Genomic DNA, 26,224 nt, shown 5'->3' on the forward strand with positions numbered 1-26,224 from the left:
CTCTTCACCAGATTGCTTACACCTCAGAATGGCCAGGACTTCGCTTTCTAAATCAACTTGCAGTTACATGTATGAACCATCACTAGAATATCTTCAGAGGGCAGAATCAGGTTTATTTTGCATCGTGTTTGCACATACCTAGACAAGATGGCTGATTAAAATTTTCATTCCGGAGCAGAACTAAATTTATTTCTTGGGTTGCGGGCTCGATCCCCAGTGGATGGCATGCATGAGGCAGCCGATCAGTAATTCTCTCTTTTTAAGAATTTGTCCATTTCATCCACATTGTCAGCTTGTTGGCATATAGTTCATAGTAATTTTTTTTACAATCCTTCGTATTTCTATGGTGTCGGTTATTATTTTACCACTTTCATTTCTGATTTTATTAAGGTCCTCTCTGTTTCTTGATGAGTCTAACTTTTCTCTTTTAAATGATCCGGAGTTCTTTTCCCCTTCCTGAGTGTGGGTATATTTATTTTTGTTCAAGTTACTTTCCACCTGCACTTTTGAAAATCAGTCCATTAATATTAAGTAGCCCTAGGGACCATAAATCATTGCAGAGTGCCTGTGGACAGGCCCCTAACTCTAAGGTACTCATTTAAAAAGGATACCAAAGAGGTCTTAAATACTTTAATCTTTAACTTTGAAAATAAAAGTTTTGCTTCTTCATTAATCACTTGGACTACATGTTTCAGTTCTGACCTCATTACTTGGGCTTTGCAAGAATTAATAATAGTTTTGAAATGCTTGTTAATAGTTAAGTCTAGCCGATGAAATTTTTCTCAGGAATAGAAATTACAAAAATATAAGATGAAAGTAATTAATGGCTATGCATTAAAAACTAAATGTAAAAATTTGATTTTATGCATTTTAAATATGCTAAATGTTATGACATAGTTAACCTTAACTACATCATAGCTTTATTGCTGTTAGTCATCATAGTGTCAATTCCGAAGGTTGTTTTGGTGAACTTTTGTTCATTCTCTGACCAGCCCAGAAAATTTGGGTATTTTCTAATCAAACAAGTAAAGAGCTTTTTAAAATGTGAACAGTTTATTTACTGGTATAAAAATTTTAAGTAACATTGAAAATTACCCAGGTATATTTTCAAAAACCTTGCTTGACAAATGTTAGAAATGATCATAAAATGTTAATACTGAACTCTTAACCTTGAGACATAAATTTGTTTATTAATAATTTCTGAAGAATTTAATTTACCACAAAAATCACACAGATGGTTAAATGAATATTTAGTCAAGAAATTGAATACTCTCCACATTAAAATTAAATATTTTCCATCTCTATTAAGCTTGTAATTGTCATTCTGTCATTACATGGTAAGTACAGAGAAATATGTAAATCATTTGCTAGTGTATAATATTTTATACAAATGAATTTCATACAGTTTAAATCTTGAGATTCAGTTTTTCAAAGAAAATATCCTGGATTTAAGATTTGTTAAAAAAGAAAATGAAAAGGGCTGCGCTTTTACAGCACAGTCTTTGGCATAGTCTGGCTTTCCATCAAAGCCGAGTTCTGTATGAGAAGCCGGGCTTGGTTCTGTGGCCGACTTGAAGAATCACTTGGCATTCCAGATGCTTAAGCCACTTCATCTCACTGATTCTCCAATCATAACATAAGACTGATACTCTATGTGTACGAGGCCAAAGGATCTATAATAAAATCCCAGCCTTCAATAATCTATTCCTCTGCCTTCCACTCCAAACATAAGAAAATGACTATGATATGCTATAGAAAATAAGTAGTGAGTTCACTTCAACTAAATTTGACTCAAAGATGATTTTGGTCAGTTTCAGGCTTTAGCAATAATCTTAGGTTCTAATGATGGTAGAATTTTCATAATTGTTTCAGTCATTGGTGTCAAAATTTATCATGAAAAGTATATTTAAAGGAACTCATTGATCTTTTCAATTAACTAGTTCTTCAAAATAAGTATTTTTAGCAGAGCTATTGGATTATTACAAAATGCTTGCTATATCTTAAATAGCTTGTCTTGTAGAAAATTATGTGACATTTTGCTTGAAATTAGTCATTTCAGAGTTTGTATAAGAACATATAAGAAATGTATGTGAGAGTGTACATATATCTGTATACATTTTTGAAAATTACAGAAAAGGGAGGAAAAAATGCAAGATTCAAAGCATGGATACCCTAATATGACAACTTACCAACAAATGGACCATGTTGTAGTAATTCTAGTGCAAACAGATGTATTTTGTGTTGCATGGGCCACCTGTTGAATGAGAAGACTATGTGGGAGGTCAGGGACACAAAACCACAGGACACTTCAGGGTGAGTCCTCAACTGAGTGCTGTGTTTCTTGAAAATTAGCACCTAAATGATCTTTCTCCTTCAGAGTGTAGCAACGACGTGTCTCAGGATCTCGGCCACACCATTTTTGAAGGTTTATGAAGCATTAAACATGACTTGATAGTATTTAGCCTGTTTACAAACAGACTGAGATATTTACCTCGCGGTCTATATAAATATAAAACTGTGCACAGCTGGACAAGAACACTGGTCTACTCGCCGAACTTTTTTCCAAGTTCCTTGACACCGAGGGTTGCCAATTGCTTGCCAGTGGAGAATCTGATTTCTGAAACAATATTTTGAAAGTGTTAGTTACACCTAAAGCAAACTAAAAATTCTAACTTACAAAATTATATACCAGTTTAAAAAAATCATACATGGAGTTTTGAAGTACATTGTAAATTGAAATTTTTAAAAATGATTGCAAACTGAGTCTCCCTTCTTTGGGTTCTATTGAAACAAATTACCAATTACCCTCATTTGAGGTCACTGTATTTGTTACTTGACTTGAGTATATAAAGTGCCACATAAAGGAAAGCGGCTTCCTGGGTCATGTATGTTTAAATTAGAGGGGTCTGAACCAAATCATCTCTTGTAATCCTTTCCAACTCTTTGATTCCATAATGAAAAAATAATGGGAGAAGTAGAAAGAGTAAAGCCAGATTATTGAAATTATTATATTTAAAGTCACTGGAACCTCAGCCAGGGTTTAAGGTACTTTATGGGTACAAATTAAATTAGAAATTCATTTCAAGTCAAAATATGGATGAGGTATTCAGAAAAAGTAATAAGTCTAAATATTAAGTTTTTCTTTCATATGAATTCCTTACTCACTTTACTGTTCATATGGTATACTCAATAATACAGAGGCTGTTAGGCACAAGTGACTAATAAAAGAAAATTCAAGTTATTAAGCCTTAAAACATACTTTGGGAATAATGAGTAACTAGAAAGGTCCATATTTTACTTTCTAATCTGTATTTTTACCAGTTCCATCTGACATACTTAAAAACCATGATCCGTGCCCAGCACTTCTCTTAATTACAAATAGTGTTATCAGATTTAACTGATAAATGAGTTATAGGACTGGCATAGCTTTTCAAGATGGTGAAATGTGTTCAAGGGTCAATTCTTTAGGACAATCTGTAGATTTCTGTAGGGTTATGACCCCAAAAAGCTGAGCCTACCACTACTATCTCAAATCATGCTCTCATGACTACACTAAGTGGTTCTGAACCCCTGCTGTGGAAATGAACCATCTGGGCAGGGGTCAGTGAGCTACAACCCATGGGCCAAATCCAGTCCACCCCTCACTTTTCTATAGACATTTCGAAAGAGCTGATAAAATCAAAATATGAAATTCAAATTTCAGTGCCCACCAACACAGTAATATTAGAACAAAGCCCAGCTCATCAGTTTACATACTGTGTCTGGCTGCTTTTATGCTATGGTGCAGAGTTGAGTACTTGTGACAGAGACCATGTGGCCCCTACAGAAAATACTCGCTGATCCCCAACTTAGGAGATTGTTAAAAATCCACCCCTAAAGGTGCAGATTCAGGCAGGGCTCAGAAATCTGCATATTTTAACTCACCACCCTAAGAGAGGCATTTAATGGTCTTTGGATCAGTTGGGTTTTGGGTTTTGAGGAGCTGGGCCTGGACTCAGGAGTGGCCAGGAGTGGAGTCCCCTCACTCCCTGTGTTGACTCTCCAACTCACACCTGATGTGCCCTGTGCTGGTCATCTGTCATCCGAGGACAGATCTCTCCGAATGAGTAACAAGTCCTTCAACCCCTTTCCCCTGCTTACCCGTCGGAGTCCAGGCCGTCTCCGGAACAGCGCAGGCTTGCAGAGTTCATGGCTGGAGGCTGACAGTCCACACACACTGTGAACCCCTCTCGCAGGTACTGCATCCATCGCGTCAGAGGGCGGTTTTCCCTGGCGCAGTGGTGAGTCAGTGACTCGGTCTTGAACTCCATGCAGTACCTAGAGCAGAAAAAGGAACCATTTCACTCGCTCTGGAGGTGGCTTAGCCCTATAGGAAGCCTGTCGTCCGGGGACGCCTGACCGCCTGGAGCAGGCAGAGCTGCACAGGTCCCACACTGGGCAGCGTGCCCCGTGCCGGTTCTCCTTCGCTGGACTGTGACAACTGCCTTAAACCTAGGCTCTTCATCCATGACTGGATTGCCTGGGCACCATGGGTCTGCAGAAATCCGGATATCCTGTATCCTGTCTGGCCTGACCACTAAGCTGTGTATAAAAGCACATGTCAGTGGGAAAATCGCCCTTGATAAGTTTGCTGACATTTTAAGGAATTATATCAATTGAACAAGAACTTGATTGAGCCTAAGAACATGTGAGTCCCAGGGAGGCTTGTCCTTGACGCCCAGGCGAGCGCTGGTCCCTCAGACACCCCCAGGGCCCTCCCTACACCCCACCCAGCTCATCACAGTCTAGGGTAATGACGGGAGTTTTGACTTGAAGTCAAACATACAAGTTATACTGGACATCACAGATAAAAGGAAATGAGAAGCAGAGTCGTGTCTTTCTGTGACAGGCTAGTGTCACCTGATACCACGCTTGGAAAACTCACGCACTGACTAGAATGAGGGCCCCAGACATGGGCGAATGTTTCAGAGTCTTGTTCTCAAAAGCAACACAATTTTATTCTTTGGGGAAATAAAGCAGAGTAAAAACCCTGAATGTTGCCTTTTAGGTTCTAACTATGCTAAAATGGGCTAGTGGCTAGTGTTTGTCCATAGAATTATGAGCTGTAATCGGTTAGATGGAAGGTGTTTGGAGCATCTGCTTCAAAGAAGATCTCTAGCCTGGCAGGTATGGTTCAGTGGTTGAGCGTCAACCCATGAACCAGGAGGTCACGGTTCGAATCCCGGTTGGGACATGCCCAGTGGAGGACGTGCAGGAGGCAGCCAATCAATGATTTTCTCATTATTGATGTTTCTATCCCTTTCCCTTCCTCTGAAATCAATAGAAATACATATTTTTTTTTAAAGATATCTAACAACGGCGGGTGTCATTCATTAGGTACCTTAAAGTACTGAGGGAGGAAAAGTATGGTGCAGCTCCCATCGACTCCAGACAGCTCAACCCGCCACCTCTTCAATGATGTTCACTAAGTTCTCATAAGAACCCCACGTGGTAGGTATTGACAGCCTCATCTTTCAAGAAGAAAAGGCTGGGGTGACCCGCGAGCGGCAGTAGGGATTTGAACGTGCAGCCACCTGGTGTCCTACTCTGACAGCAGGAGCGTGGACTCTGAGTGAGCACGGAGGTTCCTCCCAGCCTGTGCCATGAGTCTTCCTAGAAACCCCCCGAGTTCCGGCCTGGGCCACTTGCAAGTTCCCCAAAGAGGAGGTGCTAGGGTCCATGGTCCCAGAGAGACTAAGAGGAGCAGCCTTCAAGTGATTGACCGGGATATCACCCCGTTTTTATATAGCGCATTTCTGGGGGGTCAGACCTCAGAGACAGATGCAGCTTTAAAGTCCAACAAAAACAGGGAGGGGACAAGTGCTTTCCCAACTCCGAGGTAGAGTCCTTTTTACCCAAAGGCACTGAACAAGTAACCGGAAACCCCAGCACGCCACGTGGACTTTGGTGGGCTGACGACCATACAAGTGAAAAGACAAGTTGAAAGAAAATCAAATTACCTGGCATTCTGTGTGTCTGTCGGCCACTGCGGGGAGGCAACTTGTCTTGTTCTCTCCTTGTTGAATGCAGAGGTAGTTATGAAGGCAGGGACTGGAAAACAGGAGGACAGTGAACACCTGAGGCCTGCAGTACTCAGGGCAACGCTTCCCAAACTTGGCCTCAAGCCTGTCCACAGCCCTCATTTCTCAAGCCGAAGGCCTGTGGTCAGTGTCCCCAGACCCATTCGATACAGATTTGTGGACACACACGAGTGGGGAAGGGGCTGCAGACCTTGGATAAGCAGGCTTGTCTGCAGAATAACAACACGGAAAGGGAAGGGCCAGTAGGAGCAGCCCAGAGGAAATTAAAGAACAATGCGGGCGGGGATTAACCAAGGAAAAAGTGAGATAATGAAGGGAGAGAGTATTTTTATACATGAAATGTAGAGATAAAATGGGAAAGATCAGAAGAATAAAGTAAAAGAAGGAAGGAAAGAAGACAAAGGAGTGAAAAGGGATGGAAGGAAGGAGGAAAAAAGGACGACCAGAGAGGAAATGAGAAAGGAAAAACGAAAGCAAAGGAAGGAAGTGTGAGTGCTTCCCACATCTGGTAACCACAGCCTGGAAGCTTTACTGCCAACCGCACAGCCCAGGTGTGGCTGCCAGGTGCCAGCCAGTGCAGCCTTCTCCCTGTGCCCTCTCCTCCCCCGTCACTGCTCCCCCACTCCACCCCAACCCTGACGCTCTGGGTGGGAGAAGAGAAAATGAGCCAAGAATTCTTCCCACCTCTGTTCCTTCTGTTAGCTTATTTGTGTGTTTCCTATTTCATCTCTAAGCCCAGGGCAGCACCTGCCCCTCTAGGTAGCCCCTGCAGATAACCACCGATTCCACTCTGCTGTCAACGCAAGGAAAACTGGCCCCTACACATTCAATCAGTGTGTGTGCAAGGGGTCAGTGAGAGAATGAATGAAGTCACCACATTGCCACCAAGGAGTCCTCCTTCCCCAGGGTCCTCTGCTGTACTGAGCCTTGCAGCTGAAATGCTCAACAGCCCTTCCTCCCTTTCATTTCAGAAACGGGACCAACCCAGGAAGAGTAGGTACCGGCTGATGTTGGCGTCTGGGTACCAACGTCATCATCAACATGAGCAAAACGGCACAATTGGGTATCGGGCAAAATTGATGCTTCAAGCCTACATGTTCGTTTTACCTGGCACCTTCCGGCCACAAGGTGGCAGCCCTATTCTGTTCTAGATTTTCTTAGTGAGGCGTCACTTTTAAATTCCTAGGGAATGTAAGACAAGAGTGGCCAAAACCTGGCAGCCACTTGCCCCCAAGAGCTGTAGGTATGACTGTCCCCGTGGTTGGTGCTTGCTCTCCAGCAGAAAGGTCTCTCTGTCCTGCACAAGCCCCAGAGCCCCAGCTGCATGGTGCTTCCTTGCTGCACTGACACTTAATTTTTTTTCCAAAGAGAACGCAACACGTGTTCTAAATGTGACTGTAGCTTTTAAACTTCCAAATCCACAGACAGAAAGAACAACTGAATGCACAATGTCAGGCTCCTTCTCTGTTTGTTTGAGACCAAATTCTCAGAAACAGACATCTGACGGGTTTTGGTTTTCCCACAGGCTGTTTTCATTTCTGTTCTGATGAATTTGTGTGTGTGTTTGCTAAGTGGAGAATGTTTCCTACCAGCAAACTGTAACAGTTTCAGGGTGTGTTTCTTTACTCAAAACATCTACTTGATCTTCTAATTTGTGCTGCGTACATTACCACAAAGTCCAAAGGCACAAGCACTAATGCGAGGCTCGGGAACAGAGGGGCTAGGACGTGGAGGGCAAGGCTAGGACTCCAGTTTCTAATACAAAATCCCAAGAAAAGCTTTAGCAATGATAAAAATAAAAGCTAACAAGGACGCACTGCTAAGTTTCTGGGCACAACGCGAGGCACTTTTCCCAGGTTAGCTCTTTTGCTTCTCAGCACCCTCTGAGGTCCTAATTGTTCCCATTTCGCAGATGAGATCGTGGTGCAGAGAAGGTAAGAAATGTGTTCATGGCTTGTGTTTAAACAGGGCGGTACCAGGCCCTGTCTCCAAACCACACTCCTCATCTTCGTGGTCTCTATTATAATGCAGATCACAAGTTGCACTGTCTTATAAAGCATATTTCCCAGGAAGCATTTACATTCTGCTTCACTTTCCCTCTCTGTCCCTGATCACTGTCTGTATGGGAAGTGACCTAAGGGAGGACAGGGGAGAATTTTAGCCCTTACGCTCTGAGAACCCTTGGGCCAGGGGAAGTCCAGGGGAGAGGTGGGGGCTGTGGCCCAGGAGCTGGGGTGGCTCATATTGGGCGCCGACGAACGTCTGTCGTGGGATGGCACCTTGGACGTCTAACCTCCTTGCTTAGGAAGAGCTCTCGCATTTAGTGTCATGTCACCCATCTTCACGGAGGCTTTGTAAAGAGGTGTTCTAGGCGGTTTTCTCACCACAGAACTGAGGCTGCCCTGGCTGTGTGGCTCAGTTGTTGGGCATCATCCCGTGCACCCACCAAGTGGTTGCCAGTTCAATTCCCAATCAGGGCCCATGCCCAGGTTGGGTTCTTGATCTCCAATAGGGAATATGCAGGAGGCAGCTGGCATAAATGTTTCTCTTTCTCTCCCTTCCTCTCTAAAAATCAATAAAAATTTTAAAAAATTAAAAAGATGAGGCTCACAGAAGTTAAAGGGGAAATAAATAGTAAATGACTGAGCAAGGGCCCCAGCACAGAAGGTGGCTTCTGGTTTTGTAAGACCCACTGCCATGGTCAGTGCCAAGCCCCTGGGGATAGACCCATGATAAACGGTGGCCCGTAACCCTGGACGCTGGGCCCTGTGTCCTATGTGTCCTACCCCCTCGGCCCAACTGACAGGGTGCCTCCCCGCCCAGGAGTCCTCAGCAAGCAGACCAGGAGCCAGGTGGCCTGCAGGTCTCTGAACCAGGACCGTGATCTGCCCCGCAAATCTCATTGTCATTTCTGAGGGGTGGTAAGTAATTTAGAAATTATTTTTGCCTCCAGTCCTACTTCTCCTTATGTGTGGAAGTCCGTCACTGGGTGCCCAGAACAAAGACTCAGTCAATGCCAGTTCCTCCTGCTCTGGCCTTCCTGGCAACAGCATTCGAACATAGATTCTTGGTGACCAGGCTCTGGCCAACTTCCCTGGCATCCCACCAGCCTACCATTGTTGGCTTTTACAACTTCCACTCCTAATAGCGTGGCCCCGCACATACTCCCTTTGAACATGAAAGTAAATTTGATCTGAGAATTTCATAAAGCCCTCGGACACAGTGGGGTGTCACGGCAGCAGGCTCGGAACCCCTGGCCTGTAAATTTAGGTAAAAACAGAATAGAAAGGAAATTTAGCCAACGGCACCGGCCTGGAAGCAGTTTCACATGCACATTCACCTCCCTGCAGGAGGAAAACACACATATGGAACTGTCAGTGTGTGCAATGGATACGATCGTATGGCTTTTGGGTTTGTTTTTAGGATAAACAGAGTCAAAATATGCATTGAATGAAACAGGAAAATGCAAGTAGCTACTTGATCATAAGATCATGTCGGCGATTGTGTTGTATTCACTGGCCTCACGGGGCCTTTGTATTTCTACTTAGCATTAACCAGAATCTGTAGTTGCAATTTTAACTCTAATGGTTAACAGCAAAACAATACCAAGTGTGTGGGCTGGGGGAGCACAGGATTTAGAGCCACAAGACCCAGGTTTGAATTCTGTGGCCCTTCGCCGATGCTGTCACCTCTCTGAGCTCCCATGTCCTGTGCAAACCAAGGATAATGACAGGCAGGACAGTGGCCTCCCCAAAGATGTCCCCGCCCTGACCCCCCCACACTGTGCATACGTCAGGTCCCAGGGCAATGAGGAGTTAAGGTGCTGGTCCGTCAATCCTAAAATAGGGAGAGTCTCCTGAATTGTCCAGGGAGCTGGGCCCGTGTAATCACAGGGGTCCTTAAAAGTGGAAGAAAGAGAGGGGAGTCCTAGGCAGATGCCACACTAGAGCAGAGGGGTAGAGGCGAGCTGTTGCTGTGGAGACGGAAGCACGGCCATGGGGAAAGGGACGTGGACGATGGGAAAGGCACACCTATGTAGCCCCGTGAGGCCCCATCTGGCTTCTGACTTCAGTAACCAAAGAGGATGCCTTTCAGCTGCTGGAGTCACCAAGTTTGTGGCGTTTTCATCTCTAACTTCCTGCGGCACTGACCAAGGTGAGCCAACCACACGAGGGTGGTTGTCTCCAACGTCTCCTGAGTGCCTTGCCATTCAGGGAGGCTGAGAAGTCCCCCAGTTCACCACGTCCTGCTCCCGGTGGGGTGAATAGTTCGTTCTCTCTCTCTCTCTCTCTCTCTCTCTCTCTCTCTCTCTCTCTCCCCTCCCCACCCCCCCTGCAAGAAGAACCCGACCCCACCTTCTACGTTCTGCTTTCAGATCCCCTCAGTTAAGTATCCAAGTTCATCGCTTACAAGTTGTGCTTTCCACATAACTACAGGTCACAGTCCCACTGAGCTTTCTGCCCCTAATGGCAGGGACCCCTTTCCACCAGGAAACGATCCTCCTCCCCCCCTCCCCCGACCCCCACAGAAAGCAGCACAGCTCCTGACTGGCTCGGTTGAGCCCAGCGAGCCTGGTTGGATCATTCCCGCACTGCAGAGGTAAAGGTGCATTACTGTGAGCCACTTCGTTAGTGGTAATTCAGCCGAGGTAGAAAGCACATTCCCTCTCTTACAGGATCGCTTTGGAGACTGAATCAATACTGGCTACAAACACTCTTTGCCACGCAAATGGGAGGGGTCAGTGTGCCATGTGACAAGGGCTCCTGCCCTGCGAACCCGAGGTCTGGGAGGGAGGGGAAGGACACCCACCCAGGTGACCACGCAGCAGGGCTGAGCTGCAGGTAGAGGTGAGCGCTCCCTCACCAATCTGCACGTCCATTGGTCATGCCACTCACCACCCTGAGCTCTAACTGCCTGTGATGTAGTTGTCACTCAAGTTGGCACCTCCACACCCAGCACAGCACTCAGGGAGTCTTAGTAAAACACGCAAATGAAGGCACAGGCACTGGGGTGAAACTGGGAGGCTGAAGACCCCACCCCCTTGGATTTTCACATCATCTCATTTCCCTATTGTGTTCCCCGACAGTCCATCATTTTCCAACGTGATTTCCCCGGAACACTAGTGACTTAGTGAGATGCCCCTTGGGAAAGGGGGTCATTTAGTCAAGTAAAGTGGGGGAAAATCCCCTATCACCTCCCTCTTGTGGGATGAAAATGCGTTTAGCATAATAGAGGTTCTCTGGTAGAGAAAATGGTCCGATTTACCCAATTTCCCTGATGCAGCCCCTTCAGCTACCCATCCAGCTCGAGGCAGCGGCCTGGGGGAACCATGGGCCCATGCTTGGGCCAGAGCTGTGGTCCTTGAACTTGGGTGCGCCACGCCATCCCCTGGAGGCCTCATGACAACGCAGGGCTGGGCCCGGCCCCAGTGATTGTGGGTCTGGGTGGGACCGAGGAACCTGCATTTCCAACAGCTTCCCAGGTGGGGCCGAGGTCCAGGACTACACCTTAGGAACCACCAGAGTGGAATGTTGGAAGTGTCCTGTCCTCCCTGACCAGCTTGTGGCAAGATCATCAATTCCAAGACATCCCAATAGGAAAGTCAATGTTGGAGACATTCACCATTCACAATGTGGGGTAAACCAGACCATTTTCTCTGCCAAAGAACCTCTATTGTGCTAAGTGCACTTTCATTCTACAGGAGGTAAAGGAATGGAGCGGCGGCTTTTCCTGACAGGTCTTTAAGCCGCTCACGCCCGAGAACAGCTTCCTCCTCAGCCTTTTCTGCAGAGTGATGGGCGGGATGTGGCTCGGTCCTATTTGGTTTCTGCGAGCACCAAACGCTTTCCCTGTGTGCCTCAGAGGACCATGTGCCATGGCAGGCGCCCCCCGCCCAGCCCTTCTCTTCACCCCGACCAGGGCGATCTTTGCAAATCGAGACCTGCTCACACCGGTCCCTGAAGAAAACACCCTAGTGGTTTCCCAAGGCTTTTATGATAAAGACCAGAACCCTAGCCAGGGCGCTCCCAGGCCCTGCATTGGGAGGAAAGGGGGAGAGGGTTCCTCCACTGTCCCCCACACCCAGGCCTTCCTTTGGCTTCTACAAAGGGGCCTCTTGTACTTCCCTGTGTGACATAAATGAGCCCTAGGCATTCACTCCCCCATGCAGGCTGAAACCTGATAGCTCCAAAGCCGACTGGCACCAAACTCAAAATTTTACGCATCCAATTGTTTTAAAAATAGCCAAACAAGCAGATTTTTAGCCACTTAGGCCCAGCCTGGTTTGCAGACCCTGTGAAACCACACCCGGCATCCAAAGGCCGGTGAGAAGCTAACGCCTGTGGTTATAAGACCCAAGCTGGCCTGGCCCTGGCCCTTGGCCGCTCTGTGGCCCCGAGACTCCAGCCGTGCTGCTCCGCTGACATCACTAGACACAGGCCCTGGCAGGTCCCTCCCCTTTCCTTCAGGATGGTGGTCCCACCACAGCCTCTGGGCATACGTCCCTGTCTGGCAGCCCTGCCCCAGGACCGCCCGCCCAGCTTATGTGTCCCTGCCGCTCGTGGTCACGTTTTCCCGAGATGGGGCCCGACCTCTCCAAGCCCTTCTACCTGGCTCTCTGGTTCCCCACGCTCACCCCCAATCCTCAGGGACGCCCCTCCCTTCCCACCTCCATGGCTCCCCTAACCCTCAAAGACCAGGGGAAATCAGCTTAACACACACTCTGAAGGCCCACGCCTCTCACCCACGCGATCCCTACCAGCTGGACCAAGCTACAGCTGTGACTTTACGAGATCAATTTCCCAGGATGAGCCGGTGCTCACCTCCGCCTCCCACTGGACAGTGATGTGTCTACATGACAGTGGGCTCCTGGTCACCATTTCTCGCCACTGTAACCCTGGCACCGCCAGGGCCCGCACCCGCAGACTCTCAGGGAATATCCGTGTGTGGAGTGGAAAGAGGAACACAATGGCTTAACGAGCAGGACGCCGACCTGAAATTTTCCAAGTTCCTATGAAAAACATACGCTCTCCTGGGAGTCAGTGCTTTGCTCGGGCGGGTCCCATCCAGATCCAAACATGGGCACCGGCCTCTGCCTGTTTCTTGGGGAGCTTCATGTGGCTCTGACTCCCCAAGGGGCCGACTCCTGGCCCCTCCACAACCACAATAATCTTTTCAAACTACAAATCTGATCCCATCAGCCCCAATCTAGTTGGGGCAGGTGTTTCCAAGAGAATCATTCTATCATCGTTTAGCAGAGTCTCAGGTTTCTACTATTTCCCCGTGCATGCGCGCGCTGGCGACGAACAGGAATGACAGTGAAAGGTGCAATGGACTTACTAGTATCCCTCGGGGACACTCCCTCCCCTGCGTGAAATATCGCCACCGCTTGGCTGAGTTTCTACCAACCACTGAGTCCCAGCACCAGGAGAAGGGGCCACGGCTGGGTTATAAACACACGAGGAAACAGCAGGGCTGGGGCTGGGGACATGGATGCAGCTGACCGGTAACTCCACCCAGCATTTCCTGAACTTCATCATATCTGCTCCCTGCAGACCCGCCCGGCCCAGCCCACTCGCTGCGGCGCTGGAACTTTCCCTGCCCGGCGCCTGGCCCCGCAGGGGCCCCAGCGATGGAAACCACGCAGGACGTTACCGAAGGCGCCGCCGCAGTCCTGGCCCCGCCGCGTCGAGTACTCCAGGCAGCCGGCTCTCTCCTCCAGGGCCGGGCAGGGCGCGCCGCCGTTCAGGGCTTCCTGCTGCACCAGGCGCCGCCGCACGCGGGTCCCCGGCCTGCACTGGTCCGAGCAGCCGCTCCAGGGGCTCCACTCCCCCACGATGCACGGGCGAGCTGCAAAACATGGGGGCACGGTCACCCGGGGAGCCCAGCCTGCCCAGCTGCTCCCTCCCAGCTCTGAGAGGCATCCCCCCACGGGAATGCGCGCTGGCTGAGCCAGCATCCGGAGGCGCCCTCTCAGCTGGGCCCCGTTGACCTTGACCCCCTGCCCTGATGATTAACTGATAGCCGGTGGCCTCGCAGAGGCAGTCGCAGGTTCGGGTCCGGAAGGTGGGTCGGAGCCAGGGACACACCTGAATAAAGAGACGAGGCCTACTTCCTCATACTCCCCGGGCTTAGATCAGATCTTTGCTTGGATTTTTACTTTAGTCTTGATTTTAACTGTTTCCTCCCCTGGCCAGTACTTTTTTATTGTAACAGTAACACACATGCATTACAGTCACCGTAAAGGGAAAAACAAAAGCATAAACAAGAAGTGTTACATCACCCGCCAACGGGCCCATCACCTGCCCAGGGAATTTCAGCCAATGTGTCTGCCGAAGACACAGGCTTAGGGCCACACCAGGGGACCCCTCACTTTAGGCTGCTCATCCTCACCCTCCGCGGTTCATGGACTCATGAACCATGAGAGGTGTCCAGCTTAGAGATGAGCCACCAGGGCCCGCAGAGGTCAAAGCATCGTGGTCACCAGGAAGGGGCAGAGTCAGGCCCAGAATCTGGCTGGAGCGTTAATTCCTGCCCATGACTGTGAAATCCAGGTGGTTGCACAGTTAGCTTTCCCACTGAAAGTCCTACTCTTCTATCTAATAAAGAGGGAATACGCAAATTGACCGTCATGCCGTAACAATCAAGATGGCTGCGCCCACAGCGCAGGAGGGATTCCATAACACAAGATGGCTGCACCCACATCAGAGGCCAAGCACCCGTAATGAGCCTTAACGAGCAATCAGCAGGGACCCAAGGCTGCGCACGACCCCCCCCCCCCACCTGGTGGGGCTTGACAGCCATGCCCCACACCCTGGCACCAGGCTGGGGGACCTCATGCCACACACCCCCACCTGGCAGGGCTTGATGGGGGACCTCAGGCCACGACCCCTGCCCCAGCGCTGGGCCAGAGGACCTGAGGCTGCACCCTCTGCCCATGGGGCTTGATGGGGGACCTCAAGGTGCACCCACCGCCTGGTGGGGCTTGATTGGGTTGGAGCTGGCCGGGTCTGGATCTAGCCCAATGGTCTGAGTCTCTCGCAATTTCGAGGTGCACGTGGGTGGGCGGGGACTTGACTCTGGTTCCCGTGGCGCGCCCCAGACTCTGAAAGGAGGAAGATTTTCCTATACATTTTACTCATTTTCTTTCATCTCTGACACTTCCATTATAAAGAAAGGGCAAATAGCAATATTAAAATATTTCCTCTAATTAATATCCTTTTAATGTGCACAAATTTTGTGCACGGGGTCACTGGTGAGTCTATAAAAGGACTGTATGAGGTTTAGAAATGAATTATTTCAGGACTTGAAATCAGATATAAGACAAGAACAAGAAGCTAGAACAGTGGTTCTCAACCTTGGCTGCACATTAGCATCACCTGGGAATCTTTTTAAAATCCTGATTTCTGGGCCTCATCCTCCGGAAATTCTGTTTCTTTGTTATGGGGTGGGGCCACAACATTAGTCACAAAGAAACAGAATTTCCGGAGGATGAGGCCCAGAAATCGGGATTTTAAAAAGATTCCCAGGTGATTCTAATGTGCAGCCAAGGTTGCGAACCACTGGGCTAGGAGATCTATGTACCTCTGACACCAGGTGCCAACACTCTTTCTCTGCCATGAAACATGGCTCTCTCTCCCCCTCACCCTCATACTCACGAGTCTGCAGAGACCTCACCAAGAAAGCACCCTAGCTTCTCCGAAACCTGGCTTGGACTTCCGCCAGCTTGTACTTGAAAACCCAACTTGCACACTGGAGCTTCAGGCTCTGGGAAGACATGTCCTTTGGCCGCAAGCACATAGCTACCCCTGACTCGAAAAGGGTCCCACCCAACATAAACACCTGGTAGTGACTCAAAAATTCCAAACTGGTTTAAAATCTTTTTATGAATCATCTAAAAACTCATAGCTATCACATGACTCATAGGCCAACCACCTAAAGCAGCAAGAATGAGCCACGTCAGAACTCGTCCCCAATATCCACCACACACACACACACACACACACACACACACACACACACGATCCTTGGAAACTCAGCAAAGGTCGTTTCCTGCTCCCGTCCTCTCTTGTTGGCCTCTCCCTTTTTATCTTCAGGATCGGGATGAAAACGGCCCAAAAAAACCACAAGGTATTTAAAGAGACAGCCGAGCTAGGAGCTGTGTGGAAAGGGCTTCTGCTGTCCTTCATTTTTCAATAAATCTCTTGCCACCCAAACAAATCTCTTCATCTCTGAATCTAGCTAATCCTGCCCTCATGTTTAGACTTGAACAACAGTTACTATTACACTTTTTAAAAAATATACTTGTTGCCTGCCTAGCCAGTTGGCTCAGTGGATAGAGCGTCAGCCTGCAGACCTAAGGGTCCTGGGTTTGATTCCGGTCAAGGGCACGTGCCGGGTTGCGGGCTCCATCCACAGTAGAGGGTGTGCAGGAGGCAGCCAATCCATGATTCTCATCACTGATGTGTCTATCTCTCTCTCCCTCTCCCTGCTACTCTGAAAAAAAAAAAAATATATATATATATATATTCATATTCCACTGTTTCAAATATGAACATTCGGACATGACAGAAGTGAGTAATATGGCCTTGGGTAACACGCACGCCATCCATGCGGTAGAAGATGGCACTGGGGAGAGCTGTATGGCTGAAATTGGTCTCCCAGTGTTTCTTCAGCATTTGTGTCTCATGCCCAATGTCTATTATTTTATTCAGTTTGACCCACTGAAAATCCTCAAAGCACAAAATGACTGAATCAGTCCTTGGCAAGATGCTATGGGCTGTTGTCCCGATAAAGAGAATCCGAACGCTCTGGGGCCCAGAACACCACCATCTCGGTGGCGGGGTGGTAAGACAAAAGGAAACAAGTTTCCACAGAACTACGGCGTTCACAGAGGCTGCTCCACAGAGCATGTTGAGCTGGAAGCTTCATCTGAGCTACTCATTCCTGTTCTTCACACACACACCTATTCTCGGTTAACTTGTGAACTTTTGGTGATTGGGACTGGAAGGCGTCCGAGGTCACGAGCGATCTCTGGTCAGGGAGGCCGGGGGAAGTGCGGAAACCTCTGAGATTCAGTACCGCGAGCCATATATCAGGCTGCGTGACACCATTTCCTTCGGAACTGTCCGGTGAGTGTCCTTGTCCGCCCCCTCTCAGCGTATCCGATTCACATCTGACACACAGCAAATCACAGTCGCTGGGAGTGAGACAATGGAAAGACCCAGAGTGTGAGGAGGAACCGGCCCTTCCTGGGCACCAGCCAGTCCCCCTCCTCAAGCGCTTTCTGGTTGTCAGACGTCAAAGGCCCAGGACGGAAACGTTACGCATTTCAGAGACACATCTGTGCACAAGAGAAGGGCACGTTTCATATGTCCTAACAGGGTATCCAGTCATGGCCATGTCCAGTGACCTTAAAGATGTGTCACTCATCTTCCATGAATGAATGAATGAATGAATGAATGAATGAACGAACGAACGAACAGATGGCTTTGTAAACTTCCTCAGTGGTTTGCCATTGATTTGAAATGAAATTCAAACTCCTTGCGGTTTGTGACCGGCCTGTGCCTGCCCCTCTACTCACACCTGGACCCCCCAGCCCACCCCCCACTGCCTCCGTGCCAAGCTCCAGCCACGCCAGCCTCCTGACCCCTGGAAGACACCGAACTCTTTCACACGCTGGAGCCTTCGCTCTGCCAGGAATGTTCCTCCCACACTGGGCACGGCTGGGTTCGGCTCACCCTTTGGGCCCCAGATGAATTATTTCTTCTTCAGGGAGTCCTTCTCGGCCAGCCCCCTGCACACCCCTCACAACCATTTCCTCCCAGAGCTCTGTGTGCTTTGCTTTCCGGCATCTCCAAGATTCATAATTACATATTATATGCTACGCTTGTTTATTGTTGTTGAGTTTTTCACTTCATGCCTAGTGCTTGGCACTTGGTAAGTACTCAAAAAATATTTGCGGAAGGAAGGGAGGGAGGGAGGGAGGGAGGGAGGGAGGGAGGGAGGGAGGGAGGGAGGGAGGGGAGGAAAGAAGGAAGGAGGAGGGAAGAGGGAGGAGGAAGGATTGAAAGAAGGAAGAAAGAAAGGAAAATGGAAGGAAGGGAGGGAGGAAGGGAGGGAGGGAGGGGACATGGCACTCACTGGGCAAGTCCCTCCTCCTTCCTAAGTAACACTCTCCCCTGAAACAGACTCTGCTCTGCTCACATCATTAGTTAGAAGCCAAAGCGCTGACAGAGACCCAGAGTGGGAAGGACAGGAGAGACTTCCAGAGCCCCAAGCACGGGCTTCTGAACCGGCCCAAAGCTGTGTGCGCTCTCCTGGCAGCGGTGGCTGGGGGTGGGGAGTGGGGGGGTAGGGGTGGGACTGGGGGGGAGGGGTGGGGGTGTCCCTGGAAGGATCAGTGCTTTCTTTTTTTTTTTTTTTTTTAATATATATTTTATTGATTTTTTACAGAGAGGAAGGGAGAGGGATAGAGAGTTAGAAACATCGATGAGAGAGAAACATCGATCAGCTGCCTCCTGCACACTCCCCACTGGGGATGTGCCCGCAACCCAGGTACATGCCCTTGACCGGAATCGAACCCGGGACCTTTCAGTCCGCAGGCCGACGCTCTATCCACTGAGCCAAACCGGTTAGGGCGGAGCAGTGCTTTCTGTGCCTTCAGGTTAGGGAGGTCCCGGCTTGTCCTGGCAGCCACACATTCTTTTCATCCTTCTCCATCCATTTCTCTCTCCTGCCAGCACCACGTCTTGAATGTAACAAGCTTCTTTAATTTTACTACCTGTGGTGTGAAGTGGTTTTTCCTTTTATCTGAGCCAAAATTCCCTCACTCAAGAATTTCAGAATATGGTGCAGAAAAATATGCTACCTCCTCTGTGCCCTCATGGACTTCCTGTTCAGCAGGCCCCTGCCCTCCCGCACGACCTTCAGGTTGATGACTCCAGCTTTTGGACCCAACTGTTATAGACACTCCCGCCCTCAAAATGACCACTGACCTTCGCCAGGCCCACCACAGCCTCGGAGAGTTGTGGCAGCCAGAACTAGACACACTATTCTGTCTTTAGATCCCAAAGGGTAATTTGACAAATCTTTTTCTCTGGCGCCTTTCTTTCTTTTTTCTTTTTTTAATTGATTTCAGAGAGGAAGGGAAAGGAAGGGAGAGACAGAAACATCAATAAGAGAGAATCATTGATCAGCTGCCTCCTGCACGCCCCACTGGGGATCGAGCCTGCAAACTTGGCATGCGCCCTGACCGGGAATTGAACCGTGAACTTCTGATTCATAGGTCGACGCTCAACCGCTGAGCCACACCAGCCTGGCTCTAATGCTTTTCTTGATGATGCCAAATACACACCCCCCCCTCACACACACACACACACACACCAACCACCTGAGCGGACAGCCAGCAGCCTTCACATCATAAACACAGGTTGCATTTGGACTGTTTTAATGGAAGGCCTTGCTTGTATTCTCACGTCGCTGTGTCACTGGCCCTCAGACATTCCCCCCTGTCATCTGGCCCTGCCCTGCCCGCTTGGCTCTCTGCCAACCTCGAAGCTGATGGCCACCCAGGATCAAGCGCCTTCTCCCTCACATCAAGTGCAGCCGGTCCTACTCATTCCTAAGGAAGCGTCCTTTGTACACTGGGCCCCCAGCGTGGCTTTTGCTGGCTGACGTTCTGGGGAAGCAAATGAGATCCCTTGACACACATACACCCCCCCCGCCGCCCCCCCCCCCCCATGACACAACTTCAAACCGTTGTGATCTGCCTTTATCTGTCTCCGTCTCCATGTGTACGTCCTTTTCTGTGGAACCTCAGCAGAGCTGCTCTGACGGTCAAATGAGACCACAATGTCCAACTGACTGTGTGCCCCGCGAGAAGGCTCCAATACAATGACCAATGTCGCTTTCCTCCTGCAGAAACCACGTTACCCGGCCCCTGTAGGGTTGGGGATTTTCCTTTCCACACACTGACTGGATAAGAGCTGAAATGCTAGCAAGACAATGAAATGGGCTGCCTCATTAGGAAGATGGGATTTTAGGCACCATGTAAACCCAGAAAAAAAGGGGATGCAAATTAAAAAGACAATGATGCTGTTTCTGGGTGAGTTGTTTTCTTATTCGGCGCATTTCCATATTTTCCAAATTTTGTGCAACATATATTTTGTAGTCCAGGAAGAAAATGTTTTTAAAAGGACATGTGGATACACCCCACCGGCAGTGCCTGGAAGCCACAGATTACGTCAAAACACGTGGAATGGTGGCTCACATGTTTTGACAAATGTTATCGAAGCCCCGCGATAGCCATCAGGGAACTGCAAGAGGAGCAGGACACGCTTTGTGCCCTGGAGGAACCCATGTCGACCGAGAGAGAAGGCTCGCTCCTCCACCAGGACCTGTAGGGCCTCCCCTGCAAGCACCCAGCTTCTAGTAAAGCCTCCTTTCTCAGAGGCACCTAAACATAATGCTTAAACGTGCGGGCTCTGGATCCAGAGTCCCTGGGTTCGATCCCCTTGACTTACTAGTGGTGTGATTTTGGACAAATTGCCTAACCTCTGACCTCCTGGTTCCCTGAATACCTTGTCTGTGAAAGAGACCAACACGAGGAATACAGGCAGACCTTGTTGTATTGCATTTCACTTGATTGGGCTTCATAGCCATTGGCTTTGCTTTTTTTTTTTTTAATATATTTTATTGGCTTTTTACAGAGAGGAAGAGGGAGGGATAGAGAGTTAGAAACATCGATGAGAGAGAAACATCGATCAGCTGCCTCCTGCACACTCCCCACTGGGGATGTGCCCGCAACCAAGGTACATGCCCTTGACCGGAAACGAACCTGGGACCTTTCAGTCCGCAGGCTGATTGATGCTCTATCCGCTGAGCCAAACCAGTTAGGGCTGGCTTTGCTTTTTTAATTGAAGGCAAGACCATCCACCAGCAAAAAGATCGTGACTCACTTTATTGCGGTCGTCTGGACCCAACCCGCAATATCTCCGAGGTATGCGTGTAACCCAGCGGGCATGAGACCTAAGTCAGTTAGAGCTGCGAGGTGCCCCAAGAGGGCCTGGCACAGAGCACAGGCTGGGTAAGCCTTGGCCCCCTTTACCCCCCTGACGGCATGCCCAGGGCTGCAGCCACGTCCTGCAGGCTGAACACTGGTGCCAGGCCCCGCAGAGACGCAAGCGGGGGAGCTGCACGCTGTCCCTCGGCCACTCTGGCTCCAGTAAAGCCTCAACTTTCCAAACCATCCGGGACTGTGACACCCCTCCTTGGGGTGAGTTTCAGAGCCCGTGTTTTCAAGTATGTTGCCCCATCTTCCTGCAGATATGACATCAGCAGATCTGGCCCGTTGATTTCCTGCCTTCTCGATAAATCTAGGAGAGACCGGCCCAGATGGGCTACTCAGTTTTTGTCCCCCTCCACGTGGGCTAGTGATTCCTCTTTCCTTGAGTGGCGCACCCACGATCTAATGCGGCCACTGCGTCTGTGGTCTTAGAAAGAAGCACTAGCAACCCGGCCATGAACAGAGACTGGGCTGTTCTGAGCCTGAGAGGCAAGCCTTCCCAGGAGTTTGTCCGGACAGGTAGCATCGATCTGTCCCCTCCTCTGCCTGCCCCCTCCCATCCCTGATGAGGCCAAAGGAGAATTTCTTCTCTTGGTGGGCAGGGGTGGGGGTGGAGGGGGGTGTGTGAAAAGACATCCTTGGTATTACAACCTTGCCATCACCACCATGAGCATTTCTGAGACCGTTTCAGAACACATTTGGGGGTGGGGGGCAGTTCAGTAATTCTATAGGTCCAATAGCTTATTTTTACTGAGTAAAAATAAATAACTTTCTATTTAGAAAGAGGCATTCCAGTATTTCATTTTTTAGCCACACCAACGAAAACCAAAACACACACACACACACACAGGCCGCAGCGTGTGTATCAGGATGGAAGGTCAGGAGGAGCAGAAGTGAGGCAGCTGAGCTCTGACACAGTCCGTATTCGTTCACATGCAACGCCACCCGTCAGAGCGGCTTCCGGCTGCACACAGCACCGAGTGAGAACAGACAGAGGCGGAACGCTCCCATGTGGGTGCAGAAGCGGGGCTCTGCCCTGCTGAGCCTGGGTGGGCTGGCTGGGTATGAAGACTAGCCGTGCCCTGGCCCACACAGGCCTGGCCGGTGGCAGCCTGAACTCAGGCGGCCTGGGTGCTGCTCTCCCTCCGCTGTCCCTTCCTGGAACTTGGTGACCCGAGAGCCCCCTGCAGTCTCAGCGCCCGCAGCTCTGAAGTTGTGAAATCCGAACGCAGCCTCCTACCTTCTCCAGACCCCCAGTCAGCTCCGCGGTGCCCGCCCTCTCACCCTCAGCTCTGAGGGCTCAGCAGGCTCAGGCTCGCCAAGTGGCCAACTTCCAACTGTTTCTATTTTCTCCTTCTCTTCCCCAAACACCGCAGGTGCAGAGCCTTTACTAACAAGGAGTCTTTTCGGTCCCCGGCCTTTTCCTATTAGGCTGGATGGCTTTCCAGAGATGGTATGGTCACCTGGTATTTCTGACTCCATAAGCCCCCTCTCCAAAATTATAGGCTTTTTAAAAAACATTTTTACTTGCTGGACTGAAAGCAAGGGATTTATTTTTGACCAAATACAGACTCTGAGGATTCTGCAACTGCTCACAGCGGCGTGAGTCCTCACAGGAAGCCAGGTCTCCTCAGGACACTGGCCTTGCCTTGCTCCATCCCTCTCTGTGCCCATCTCCACAGCTAACTGCTCACCGGGCCTGTCCCGTTTGCCAGGGTGGCTGCAGGGCCTTGCCCAGGGCCTGCACAAAAGGCCCACGCCCACAGGGACCTGCTGGAATGCTCCCAGAAATCCTTTCCCCTGTAGAAACCTCTCGTTCACCCTCCAGGACTCGGCTTGCCTGCCACTTCCTCTGGGAAGTCTTCCTTGAGTTCCTCTGGTCCTTCGAGTTTTTCTTCTCTAGCCTCTAGGTCCCTTATTCTGGCACCAAGTGTGTTGCACGCACATTTCCATGTGTGTTTGCCTGCTTGACTGAATGTTTAGGGGGCAGAGCCCCTGCCTTCGTCATCTTTGTGTCCTGGGCTTACTGCAGTCCGGGTCACATGCTCTGAACTACAGGAGTTCTGCATTTACCTTTAAAATGCAGGCAAAGGCCCTAGCCAGTGTGGCTCAGTGGATAGATTGTTGGCCTGCAGACTAAAGGATCCCGGGCTCCATTCGGGTCAGGGGCATGTACCTCGGTTGCAGGCTCCCGGCCTTGGTTGCGGGGGGCATTCGGGAGACAATCAATCGATGTGTCTCTCTCACATTGGTGTTTCTCTGCGTCTCTCCCTCTCCCTTCCACTCTCTCTAAAAATCAGTGGGGAAAAAATATCCCCGAGTGAGGATTAAAAACAACAAAACAAGAATGAAATGCAGGCAAAGCCGTTGAGGGAGAGCCTTGGTGAGAGGGCTGCACATGGCCAGGCTCCCTGGAGACCCCGGGACAGGACAAGGAAGCAGCTTGGGGAGGGGGGCTGCGAGGAGGGGCTGGGACAGGGCCCAGGCACTGCGTTTCCTGAAGAGCCCACTCTTCTCCTTCATTAGTAGTAAAATACCCTGGCCTCCCAGCAGGAGAGGGAAAGAGCTTATCAAAAAGATCAACAGCGGTCGGTAAATCATTAGCTTCCCATCAGGGTCAAAAACTCTTAATGGTTTTCAACTGTGTTCTTCCCGCGGCATGGGGACCATCCCTGAGAGAGGAGGCAGCGGGGGCGCCCCCCACCCCCGTTCTCCAGGGAGTGATCCGGCCCTGCAGGCCGCTCTCCCAGGGAGGTGCGAGGACCCCACCACACCGGGGCCCTGGCGCAAACCCTAACGTCTGGGCGGCTGGTGGGTGATGCGATCGGCGGGAGTGGGGCTACTTTTCTTCCCAGAGCCGCGCTCCCAGGTGCACCTTGTTCTGCCTTCACCTCTGCGTTCCTTACAGCGCGGGGACAGCCCAGCCCGGGCTGTGATGCTGTGGGGAATGCAAGGGGGGAAAAGACTGGCCCTGAAGGGAAACCAGCAAGACGGAAACCAACGGGAACCCGAGAGAGAAATCTTGATCGACTACCTAGATGACAGGCCCTCTGGGAGCCGAGGGGCCCTGCCGGTGGAGAGGCCTGTAGGCGACGCCCAGTGCACAGCTGTGCTCCGCCAAGAACTCTTTCCCTGGGCAAGCCCTCGGCCCAGAGTGGGATCATTGCACATTCCTTCCCTCGCCACCCTCACCCACCCCTCAGGTCCCGGAGGGTTCTCAGGATGGAAGCGGAGGAACCCGGGCCCAGGGGCGCTCCTCACCCCCCCCCCCCCCCCGCACCTGCCAGTGCCATCTCTCCAGGCGGGAGTCGGCCCTGCCCCTTCAAGGCGCCCGCACCTTCCATCCAGACCCTGGCGGGAGGGGCGCTTTGGGGCGGTGTGTCTATGCACGGGGCTGGAGGGACCCGGGGTGCACACAGATGGAGGGGCTGTGCGCCCTGGACGGATGGAGCTGGGCGTACTCGGATGCAGGGGCCGGGTGGAGGGCTCCAGGGTGGAGCTGGTGGAGCGGGATGGAAGGGTCTGGGGAACCCCTGGATGGAAGGAGCTGGGCGCACGTGGACGGAGAGGGCCTGGGCTGGCCGGGAGAGAGGGATGGGCCCGCCTGGATGGAAGGGGCTGGGGGCTGCGGTCCTTGCCAGGGGACCCCGTGCCCCTGGGCTGCGGGCGAGTGGCCGGCGCCCCACCGCGGCCCCGCCACCCACCTGGGCACGCCCTGTCGTAGTCGAAGCAGCAGTCCCCGGTGAGGCGGCAGGCTTGGTCGCAGAAGCAAGTCCCGTAGACCCGGTCGAGCCTCCAGCCGCGGGCGAAGCAGGCGGGGTCCCGGCCGGGGCAGCAGCGCCCCGCCTCGGCGCAGCCGGCCAGGGCCCCGGGCCACAGGCGCGCCAGCGCGCACAGCGCCAGCCACAGGGACCGCATGGCCGGCGCTCCGCGGCGCGCGGACCTCGGAGCAAGTGCCGGCCTCCGCGAGCCGCGGCCCCGAGCAGCGCGAGCGGCCCGCCCTGCCCCGCGCGGCCCTGCCCCGCGCGGCCCCCGCCCCCCGCACCGCCCCTGCCCTGCCCTGCCCTCCCCTCCCCTCCCCTCCCCGCGGGCGGGTGCTGCGGCCTCCGGGCCCAGGTGCGGCGCGGCCTCCCGAGAGCCCCGCGACGGGCTCGCAGCGCCGGCCCAGCCCGCGGGGAGCGCCTGGGAGCGCGCGGAGGAGCAGGTGCTCGGGGGCCCGGCGGCCCGGCCCCCGCTCCCGGCCCCCCGCTCCCGGCCCCCAACGCAGCGCCCAGGCGCCCGGGGACACGGCGGCGCGCGGCACTGTCCCTGTGCGGCGGGGGACGCCTGCGCTCCGTGCGCAGCCAGCGGGTCTCGGCAGTGCGCGCGGGTCACCCTGACTTGGCCCCGGGACGCCCTCGCCGTGCTTATTCCGGGACGCGGCCCCTGCGGCCTCGGGCCCTCCACATGGGGATAGGACCAGAGAAGCATCCTTTCTTGCTGCGGCCTGTGATCATGTTTTCCTGCCGAGGAAATGCCACTTGGCTTCTTTGGATGTGCCGGGAAGGAGACGCCAAATCTGAACGGAGCTCCGCTCTCTGTTCAAGCAGATTCCCCCAAGATCTGTCCATCATCTCGGAAATAACTCCCGCTTCGATAGAGCGCCGGCCTAACTTTACATACACGTTTCCCCCACCTTCCCTCCCAAATGTATGTTCTGCATCTTTTTTGGTTAACCAAACATTATCCTAGAAGTTTCATTTCAATTTATGTTCCTAAATCATTTAAACTAGTAAGGTTTTTGTGAGAAACCATGAAGTTGTAGCTATGAATCTATGAAATCTGATTCGTTTACAGACTATTTTTTTTCTTTTCTTATACAAAGACTTCTCAAAGAGGATTTTTTTTTAGTTTTTAGAAAGAAAAGTAACACATGTAGAAAACAAACTTTACTACAAAAGCAGTAACACAATACAGTAATCAAACATTAAAAACACGCAAAAAAGTTGTGAAATGGAAAAGATTTAATACAGTAAAAGAATTGTGTTTAGGAACTCCAATCACCGATCAAGTTTGGCCAACATATAATGTAATTTTTTTC

The 26,224-nt window shown here is 51.0% G+C and overlaps 1 protein-coding gene across 2 annotated transcripts; it reads right to left on the reverse strand.

Moving 5' to 3' along the window:
* Positions 1-1,034: 1,034 nt before the first annotated feature.
* Positions 1,035-25,140, reverse strand: SBSPON (somatomedin B and thrombospondin type 1 domain containing). Of its 2 annotated transcripts, XM_036338525.1 has the most exons (5): positions 24,849-25,140; positions 13,734-13,928; positions 6,000-6,090; positions 4,141-4,317; positions 1,035-2,617 (listed from the first exon to the last, which is right to left on the reverse strand). In XM_036338525.1, the coding sequence occupies exons 1-5, from the start codon at positions 25,060-25,062 to the stop codon at positions 2,500-2,502; spliced, it is 795 nt and encodes a 264-aa protein (XP_036194418.1). In that variant the 5' UTR covers positions 25,063-25,140; the 3' UTR covers positions 1,035-2,499. The 2 variants fall into 2 exon arrangements, with proteins under 2 accessions (XP_036194418.1, XP_036194419.1); XM_036338526.1 differs by lacking the exons at positions 6,000-6,090; positions 24,849-25,140 and adding an exon at positions 15,737-15,987.
* Positions 25,141-26,224: the final 1,084 nt, after the last annotated feature.

The sequence above is a fragment of the Myotis myotis genome, unplaced genomic scaffold, assembly GCF_014108235.1.
Source record: "Myotis myotis isolate mMyoMyo1 unplaced genomic scaffold, mMyoMyo1.p scaffold_m19_p_16, whole genome shotgun sequence".
NCBI lineage: Eukaryota > Metazoa > Chordata > Mammalia > Chiroptera > Vespertilionidae > Myotis > Myotis myotis.

What these genes read in the sequence shown, in the direction of transcription:
- SBSPON (XM_036338525.1), bottom strand. Translation starts at nt 25,062, where the DNA reads ATGCGGTCCCTGTGGCTGGCGCTGTGCGCGCTGGCGCGCCTGTGGCCC. An exon ending in CTACGACAGGGCGTGCCCAG is followed by an intron (nt 13,929 to 24,848) that starts GTGGGTGGCGGG and finishes CATGTTTTGCAG; the next exon opens with CTCGCCCGTGCATCGTGGGG. An exon ending in GGACTGCGGCGGCGCCTTCG is followed by an intron (nt 6,091 to 13,733) that starts GTAACGTCCTGC and finishes CCTGTTTTCCAG; the next exon opens with TCCCTGCCTTCATAACTACC.